General features: G+C 44.7%; 1 protein-coding gene across 1 annotated transcript; it reads left to right on the forward strand.

The window, feature by feature from the left end:
- The first annotated feature begins 1,080 nt into the window (after positions 1–1,080).
- On the forward strand, positions 1,081–2,530 carry LOC133905754 (auxin-responsive protein IAA31-like). Its single transcript, XM_062347517.1, has 3 exons — positions 1,081–1,516; positions 1,604–1,942; positions 2,085–2,530. The coding sequence occupies exons 1-3, from the start codon at positions 1,305–1,307 to the stop codon at positions 2,164–2,166; spliced, it is 633 nt and encodes a 210-aa protein (XP_062203501.1). The 5' UTR covers positions 1,081–1,304; the 3' UTR covers positions 2,167–2,530.
- The last annotated feature ends 7,501 nt before the right edge of the window (positions 2,531–10,031 follow it).

Here is a 10,031-nt window from a genome sequence, read left to right on the forward strand (position 1 = left end):
AATAAAACAAAAATCACCAAAATAAACAGATATTCACATCACCAATCAACCAAACATTTAATTTTTCTGTTTTCAACATGTGAAAAATATTTTCACACAACCAATTTGCGAAAATAATTTTTTTGTGGGACCGAATTGTGAAAACTTTAATTTTCGCACTTTCAATCATAGAAAATATTTTCTATAGTTCAATGAGCGAAAATTCAATTTTTCGCGGATCCTTTCGCTCTTTCATTTTGTGAAAACTAGATTTTGCCGAACCATCTCGCGACAATAGATTATTTTTGTAATTTTTTGAATTTGTAAAATATTTTTAAATTAATGTATAAAAAATAATATTAAAAAATTTCTAAATAAGCCTCCACCAGCCTGCCTAGGCCCGATGGCCAACCAACAAAAGCAAGGCTCAAGAAAGGAGGGACAAGGTGTAGTGGAGGGAGAGATGGGGATATGATGAGAGAGGAGCAGTGCAAATTATCTATGGAATCGAGAAGTGCAAGTCCATATACATATATGTGTATATGCTCCATGTCAGCCGTAGATTTAGGATCACTAAGTAAGGGTTTTTATTTTTCTTTCTTTTTTTTTCTCATCTTTTTCTTTCTTTTTCATACCTAAAATTAGGATAGAGAATTCGAGATACACCGCCACCCCGCCCCTGGTGGATATGCCCTTACTCCATATTATATTGTTCCATACATATCTTATTAGACAATAATGGGGGAAACAATATTTATCGTATGTGCAAAATATGCTCCCAAGATCTCTAATGATATATAGCATCCTAATCATGGCAATTGCACACCTTGTTAAGTTTGATTTGATTTGATTTTCTTCGTGCTCATTATTCATCCTTCTAGTACATGGATCCACACCCGGTAGTGACCGGATTGTGTGGCCGTGAAAGCGTTATCGGTCTGAGCCCCGTGATCCGTGACACCGGAGCCGCGGCGGGGCCAGTGAGTCGGCGCGGCAAGGCCCCATGGCTGCACCCTACCCCGGCACCCCGCAACCACCCCAGCTCAAGGTTGTGGACGCACGCACACGTGTGGTCTGGCACGTGCGAACATGCATGCGTGTGTGGCCTCACACGGCCGGCCACACCCCCCTCCTTAGCCTACCCCTGTCCCTAGCTCTATAAAACATCTCCACACTCACACGAGTAACAAGCTCACAGCTCACTGCTCAGCTTCACCGAGCTAGCCAGATCAAAGAACAGCAAAGCTTCTCTTCGTCTGCCGTTGCAAGTTGCGACCACCACCGTCGCCGGAGAAGAGAGTTCTAACTAAGGGCAAGGAGAAATAATGGAGGTCGCCGCAGCGAGCTATGTGGCCGACGTTGATAACTTTAAGGCGACCGAGCTGAGGCTCGGCCTGCCGGGCACCGAGGAGGAGCCCCAGAAGACGGCGGTGGTGCCGACGCCGCCGTCGACGCCCAGGGGTAAGAAGCGCGACGTGAGCGGCCCGGAGGATGCAGCCAAGAAGCGCGACGGCGAGGCCGCGCCGCTGGCCGCCAAGTGAGTGACCAACCATTTCTTCTTCTTTCCCGCCGTGACATCCAACGCTGCTGTAATTCTAACCGTGAATAATGGTGACTCGTGCAGGGTTCAGATGGTGGGTTGGCCACCGGTGAGGTCGTACAGGAAGAGCTGCTTCCAGCAGGCGAGCAGCACCAAGAGCAAGCCGGCAGCGCCGGAGGAGACGACCACGGCCGCCGCCGGCAATGGGCTGTTTGTCAAGGTGAGCATGGACGGAGCCCCCTACCTGAGGAAGATCGACCTCAAGATGTACAAGGGCTACCGCGAGCTCAGGGAGGCCCTGGAGGCCATGTTCCTCTGCTTCTCCGGCGGCGCGGACGCGCCGGACGTCAACCCGTCGGACTTCGCCGTCACCTACGAGGACAAGGACGGCGACCTGATGCTTGTCGGAGATGTGCCCTTCGAGTAAGTGTGTGCAAACTGTAAATACACGTCCTTTAATTTGATCTTCATCTGCTGATTTTTCTCTACAGATTAAGATTTAATTAATAGGAGGTTTGTTAGATTCAACACTGTCTGATGATGTTTGCTACTTGTGTGTGCGCAGCATGTTCATCAGCACCTGCAAGAGGTTGAGGATCATGAAGGGATCTGAAGCAAGAGGACTCGGATCAGTGAAGAATAACTGATCGAGGAAGATGCATGCCTTGTGCATGAACACATTCTTTTGTTCTTTTGGGTTCTCCAAGGCATGGACACATGTTATCATCTCTCCCTGTCTCACTCTTCAAGAAGAGGAACTTTGTGCATCGAAGTGCATGCATGCGTGGATGTGTGTGTGTGTGGCTTTGTTATTTTTTCTCTCTCGTTTAACTAGGTGTTAGAAACACAGAAGGAGTGGAGATTCGAGTTGACTCTCCCTGTGTGTTTGTACAAAGCAAAAGATCACTTTTAAGTTATATCAGTGGTTGATTAAATACTTCTGTAACTGCAGGGAAGAATGGGGGCTGTTCTTCCCTTTGAGTTTATCCATATTTCATTTTGGCTGTGAAATGCAAGAACAGCAGGCAGATCAAGTTCTGCGTTCATTCAATTCGCTTAGTTCACCATATGCTTAATCCAGTAATACTTCCATGGACATAAGTTTTCTCCCTCAATCTTAGCTACAAAAGTTAACTCCTTTACTAATGTTGCTAAAAATAAAGGAAAACAAAAATGCAACACAAACACTACCTCCTCCTCAGCTGGCATCCCTTATAAATTCATGAGCACTGAAGATTTATATGCATATATGCATGATAAACGATGATGGCCACAAGATCCAATTTAATCTTACCTAACCACTCCACTTGTCAAATGCCAAAACTACCAGGTTTGCAAGAGGCAGAGCTGGTCAAGAAGAAATGCTGAATCTGGGTGCTTGCAACTGCAGAGTCACAGTGCCCATTCATTCAATCATTCAGCTTTCAGTGGTAACATGCACCTGTCTAAGCCTCGCCGACAGGCCGCATGTGGCGCACGAGAGCGAGGATTGCGGCCAAGACTTCGCCTAGAGAGAGAGAGAGAGAGAGAGAGGGTATCCAATGCAGCAGCAGGCATGGTCATGGAGGAGTTGCACCGTTCCAGGGCCTTAGCTTCTGGGACGCCGTGGCAGTCCGGCTCCGGCCACTGGAGAGCATAGCGCCTGGAAAGAGACGGCAGGACCCATGTGGTTGCGAGAGGCATCGACGAAACGAATGGAGAGATGCAGGGTCCCTGTCTGGAGCAGATTTCCATTTCCCTCTGCCTGCATGCATGATTGATCGGTTTGCTGTTAGGTTCAACAAGGGCTGGGTGTTAGTTCATTTATTGTATCTGCTTGCTTGCTAGCTGCAGGGTTAGTGTGCAAGCAAAGGCTGGCTGCTGTCTATCACTCTGTTGTGTGATGTTGTTCCTTGCGACAGATAGTATATAGATGTGTTGGGCAACTTGGCAACTTAGAGATGGCTCTGATGAGCCTCAACTGACCATGCAACTTCTGAAGGAGAAAACAGAAGCAGATCTGCAGCCATTGGTATAGTTCACCCAAAATCTTTTTCCTCCCGGAGTACGTTTTGGATGATAATATTGAACCTTACAAGGTTTCTTATAAGATAAGCCTGAACTAAACAAAACAGCACCCCCCCCCTCCCTTGCTGTTAACTATTAACAGGTACCATTTGGAGAATTGATATTTTCTTGACTCATATGTATGTTAGGAATCCCAACCTGCATTTTCTAAAGACCATATGCCAGTGTATATATTTATATATATATACATGTAGCAATATACAAAGAATCATTTATAACATGAGGATATAACACAGAAGACAACACATATATGTGATAGAACATGTGATGAGCTGCACTAGGTGCCTTCGTGAAGAAATCAACCAACTAAAGCTCTGAATGAACATATTGAAGTGCAATCACTTCATCTATATATATGTCCGTGTGTAAGAAGCATAAACACCAATATATTTGGTGAGGTCATGCTTAACCGGATCTCGAGCAATAATGATATCACATGTACTATCGGAGTAGGTGCAGGAAACAAAACACTAAATCCCCAAGTAACCTCTGTAACTAAGGGCCTGTTTGTTTCAGCTAGAGATTCTGAAAAGCAGCTTATAAAAGCTGGATTGTTAAAAGCTGGATTGTGAAAAGCTGGATTGTGAAAAGCTTTTAGACTGTAGATTCTAAAAAAATTTAATGGACAGTTTAGTAAAATGGACTTTCACAATCTATCAAAAGCTGAGGAAAACCAGCTTCTCAGATTCTCACAATCCAACCAGCAGATTTTAAAAAGCTATAACCAAAAGCTGCCTGTTTGTTTCAGCTTCGGATTATAAAAGCTGAAAGCCAGAATCCGAAGCTGAAACAAACAGGGCCTAACTGAGTTCCGCTGTCAACAACAGCGCCAGCAACAACAAGAGCTCAAAGAACAACGAAAACAATGGTAATTTTTTCCTTTTTTACCCGAAGGGGTGCTTTGTTAGAAAAATAGAGCCCTCAAATGACAGAGAGGACCAGAGGTGGATGTGCTCGGCGACGGCGGGTGCTAACTCGTCGCACGAGGCGGCCCAGGGCGGGGTGCCGGTAGGTGGGCAGAGGAGGTAGCCCACGACCCGATCGGATGAAGGCCAATCTGAGGTGACACACATTGAATCAATGACAGAAGGGGGATATGATGGTGAGGGAGACTGGGGGCGGGCGGGTAGGCCCAATGGTGACCGGATCAGCCCAGGAGGCGGTAGATCGGCCTGGCAGAGACGACAGTGGCTCGGTGATGCAGTTGCTGTGAGAGCGACGGACTCGGGAGAAGCGGATCTAGTAGAGTGAGAGGTGGATTTGCATGGAAATTGGCTATGGTGGAGGAGAGAGAGTAGCTGACGGGAAGATACCGGGAGGGGCATGTGGGCTAGATCGAGACGAGTTGATGCATCTCTAAAGGAAGACATATCTCTAATATTATGTTAGGAATAACAATTTATACTTTCTGAAAGCCATCTGCTAGTATATATACATACACATGTGGAAATATACAAAAAAATCCCTTATAACATAGAGATATTACATATAACGATGTAGAGGTTTGAACCAACGAAGTCAAACACTCCACAATTACGGTAAGAATAAAAAAGTCAAGCACCTCCATTCAAGCGCATAATACGGCCATGTAGATGAAATAATCTTTTTTTTCTTCAGGATAACAGCTTTTGAAAATCATAAGCTAGCTATTGGAACAGTCAGGATTATATGGAATTTAGGTATATTTCTCAGTTCTTAGCAAATAATTTTACAAGAAAAATGGACTATGAAGAAGAAAATAACATAGCGTTTTTTTACTAGACTTCTCGATCAGAATCCTCGAATGTTTTCCTTGTCATTGGATGATTTGAGCTCCTTGCTATAGGCTTTTTTTAGCTTGCTACTGTAGTTTAGGGTTAATCTTGTGTGTTCCACTGGACCCCACAACCTTTTATTTATACTCATTGGTATGCCTATTACATAGATGCCTTATTTGACTAGGACTCTCTCTTAACACTCCCTTCTCAAGATGGGCTGAACATATCAATCATGCCCATCTTGTTACATATTGCAACACTTTGACTAGAACTAAACCCTTTTATGAAACAACTAGCTAGTTGTTCTTTAGATTTGATATATTTTAACTTCAACAATCCACTGTCAAGATTCTCCTTAATAAAGAACTTGTCTATCTGAATATGCTCAGTGTGATCATGTTGTGTCACATCCCAAGTTTGTTAAGTAGATTTAGTAAGTTAATAAGTTCGTTAGTTGAAATTAAATGGCAATTAAAATTTTTGTTGATAGGTTGGATGTGCTTGAATTGGATTCAACTTAAGTCAAGTTAACCTCAAAATGAGTGTTCTGGAGAGGCCTGATTTTCCAATGTAACTTGTGACAGTAAACGTGCATATGCATCATAAACATCTTATCTGTTTAATTGTGAGCAATTATTTGCATGCATTTGAATCGAATTGAATTTATTTGGAAGTTGATCAAATCATGAGAAAAATGGCAACATGCTTAGGTATTTATTTTTGAAGTACTGAAGTTAAGTGGAAGTGATGTTTTGTTAAGAAACTTTAATTCTTGCCATGCAACCTAAGGTTGAAACAAATTCCTTCGTCAAGTACACCATATATGATGAATTCAGGTGATTTTTCCATAATTTTTGGAAGTCATTTTAAAGCTCTAATAATTCATTCAAATTTTAAAAGTAACTCTTTTAAAGAATTCTATAATTATTTGTACCTTCCGCATGTAAGTAGAGATAGTTAAAATGAGTTCTTTGTGACTCATAGAATCACCGCAAAAATCGGTGAAACTTTTAGAGTCCGTTTAGTTTTTTGTTTGTTTTTAACAAGTGGAGATAATTTAATTAGTAGAAAAAGAAAAGGTTAGTAGGACCCACATGTCATTCACTCACCTCTCTCTGCATATGCCCTTTTGTTACTTGGATTGATCCCCTCTTCCTCATTATTCCCCCAACCGAGCCAAAGAGAGAAGAGAGAGGAGAAGAGAGAAGGAGGAGGAGAGGAGGAGCAAGGGGAGGCCAAGGAGGAGGTCCCTGGTGAGCTCCTCCACTGCGGCTCATTGCCGGAGGCCATCTTCCACGTCAAGTTCGAGTTCCCCATGCCTTCTTCATCCTCAAGTGGGCCACCACCTTCTCGACGTCATCTCAAACTCCAACCCTTCCCTAACTCCTACAATCGAGCCACAAGTTTGCTAGGACATGATGAGCACCCCAACCCTAACCCCCTATCGTTCCCTCCCTATGGCTGTATCTATCTGGGAGTTGAGCTCACCAAGCTCAACAATGGCTATCGCCACCATTGGAGGGAATGATCGAGCTTTGATCATTTTTGGCTTATGCATGTTATCCTACGCGGTAGAAGAGATCAAGGTGATGCTCTAGGTCCAAAATACTCACCCTAAAAGTCATTGAAATCATTGCTGGAGAGATCCCTGGTGAAGATCAGGACTTCTGATCATATTCGGAAGTTTTGGCCTTCAACCTGGAAGTTCCAAATTAATCCGAGTTAAGCCTCTCGAGAACCCTTGTTCGGAACCACGTTCGGAATTTTCGACATTAATCTGGAACTTCCAGTTTAATAAAAGTTATCAAATCCAGTGTAGTAAACCAGCTAGCTCCAAACAACTCATCCAAGAACTCATCGATAATAGGTAAGGGATACCTATTTTTAACCGTGATGGCATTTAGATGACGGTAATCCACGCACAGCCTCCAGGAGCCATCTTTTTCCCCACTAGCAGTGCTGTCGAAGCAAACGGGCTGTTGCTATGTTGAATGATTCCTTGCTGAAGCATCTCCTTGATTTGCCACTCCAACTCATCCTTTTGCACTGGATTGTATCGATAGGGCCTTAGATTAACAGGCTTGGTGCCTGGTAACAAAGGGATAGAATGATCAAATATTCTAGGTGGTGGCAGTCCCTTTGGCTCTTCAAATACATAAGCAATTCTTGCAGCAATGCTTCAATTTTCTTTGGGATCTCCCTGACTTCAATGTCTTGCTCGACTTGGCATAATTGAACTACTGATTGCACCCCTCTTCTACTCTGCCAGCTTTTGAGAGTATCAGCAGAGATAGCAATACAAGCACTCAATTGTGGCTTAACCCCTTTTAGAGTTATTTTCTATCCTTGATGCTCAAATGAGAGAGTCTTTTGTTGCCAATGTACATTCATGGGACTCAAGGGCTCCAACCAGTCCATGCCTAATATGACATCATAAGACCCCAGAGGTAACACCTTCATGTCACAAGTGAAAGTATATCCTTGAATCCACCATTGACACTTGGGAAGTTCCCACTGACACAACAGCAAACCCCCATCAGCTATCCTCACTCTGACCGGCTGCGGTGCCTTCGCAACACCAGATAACTGACTGGCTAACTCCTCAATGACAAAATAGTGCGAACTACCAGAATCAACCAACATAGAGACATCCAGCTTCTAAATTTGCCCTTGCAGTCGCACTGTCTTGGTTGCATCAGCACCACTGACCGCTGCTTTCGATATGGTCATCAGAATTTCGGTAACTCGCGCCTCACCATATTCAGAACCAGCCTCTGACAATTCCTTCGGATCAAAATTCCCCAAGCACTCCAGAAGCTCCTCCACAACATGTATCTGCACCGAGGAGGCACACTTGTGATCCGGTGACCATTTCTCACAGCACCGATAACATAGACCGCGTGCACGACAATAGGCATGAAGAGTGGAGAGTCGATCCTTCGTGCCATCCACTCGTGCCGCATCCACTCCCTTCTGGTCCTCCTACCAATTAGAGTTTTGAGGCCTGGCACTAGGTGGTAATGGAAATGGCAATGTCATGTGCTGGTTAGTGCGCGCACTCACCGAACCGTCCACCTGCCAATCTCGACGACGACCTCCATCCAATACCTCTTCCTGCAAGTTGGCCAAGGAAACAATAGTATCGAGGTCTTGTGGACGATGTAACACCACAGCACTACGAACATCATCCCTCAAGCCATCCATAAAATGAGTAACAAAAAACATGGGTTCCCACGAATCATGCGAAGCCAGTAAACTATGCATCAATCCGTCAAAACGTTCTGTGTAATCCGCCATTGAGGTGGTCTGACGGATACGCATGAATTGACGAAGCACTTGCTGAAATTCATCTCTACCAAATTTCTTCACTACCTCCATAGCAAATGCTTCCCAATTTGGACAAGGCTCAACCAATTGAGTGGATCGTAGCCACAAAGTAGCCGATCCCCCAAAATGCATGGTAGCTAAATTCACCCACAATTCCAAAGGAACCCGAAACACCTTGAAATATACTTCACGTCTAAGTTTCCAAGCCTTCGGTCCCTCACCCTCCAAAGTTGGAAAATCCATTCGAGGAAAAGCATATTGGTAACCACCCCAAGACCGAACAGATGCATCGAAAGGAGAGCAACCAAACATGAAATCTGAAGAAGCGTGCGTACCCTTGACCGGAGGTGAAGTCGGAAACAAATTGTTCCCAAACTCCCTCCCTCGGTTTAATTGGTTCAACACCATGGCCAACTGGCTTGAGATCCCCATTCTCACCAGACGATCGCGGCTCACTCAGCTTCTTCATGTTTGGCGGCACATACAACAGAGGTGGTCGCGGTTCGGCTTGCGGAGAACTCTTCGACCCGATTCTGATCTGATTGACTTGAGCACGCAGATCCGCTATCTCCCCGTGCAACTCACTCACTACCGCCTCCATCTCCGTCTTCCACCCCGTGAGACTCTTCACTGCCAGACTCATCTCTTCGAGAGTCTTGCGAATCGCTGTGTTCGAAGCCGACAAGTCCTCCACCGTCTTGATCAACCCTGACAACGGTGCCAACACCTTCACGATCTCAGCCATCTGTTGCTCCATCTCTGCCGCCTTCTTCTGCTCCCGTCAGCACGGATCTACGCACAGCACATGGTAGCTACACCCCCTGTAAGCGCGGTGCGGTGCACGGCAGCGGCGACGATGCGCTCCTTACAAGCACGACATAGCGAGGTGAGACGCCCCTGGCGGAGCCCCGCGCAACGACGAGTTTGGATCAGCGGGAGACGAGAGAGGGATCATAGACGGCGGCGGGCGTTAGGCTCTGAAACCATGTAGTTTAGGGTTAATCTTATGTGTCCCATCGGACCCATAAGATTAACCTTTTAATTTATTGAATTTACTACGTTTCAATCAATTGAAATCAGAGCTTTGTTTCACTCGATACGTTGTCCATCTGATCATTTGATCGTGCGTCTGTATTTTGATCTGTACTCTGGTAGGGATCTTTGTCTGATATGTATCAGAAAATTGTATATGTCTTTATTATAGAAAAATATTGTTCACTTGTGAATTAGTTTTTTTAGCCATAAGATCTTCATCCAACGATTGCTGTTGTCAAGTAAAATATACCCTTATTTCCACTCGATTGAACATTAGCAACTCCCATTATTTATACTCATTGGTATGCCTGTTACATAGAAACCTT

The sequence above is a fragment of the Phragmites australis genome, chromosome 23 (assembly GCF_958298935.1).
Source record: "Phragmites australis chromosome 23, lpPhrAust1.1, whole genome shotgun sequence".
In the NCBI taxonomy this organism is placed as follows: domain Eukaryota; kingdom Viridiplantae; phylum Streptophyta; class Magnoliopsida; order Poales; family Poaceae; genus Phragmites; species Phragmites australis.

Bases quoted from the DNA above. Each gene is read 5' to 3' on its own strand.
- LOC133905754 (XM_062347517.1), top strand. From the start codon at position 1,305: ATGGAGGTCGCCGCAGCGAGCTATGTGGCCGACGTTGATAACTTTAAG. The intron at 1,517-1,603 runs GTGAGTGACCAA...TGACTCGTGCAG, and splicing joins GCCGCGCCGCTGGCCGCCAA to GGTTCAGATGGTGGGTTGGC. The intron at 1,943-2,084 runs GTAAGTGTGTGC...GTGTGTGCGCAG, and splicing joins GTCGGAGATGTGCCCTTCGA to CATGTTCATCAGCACCTGCA.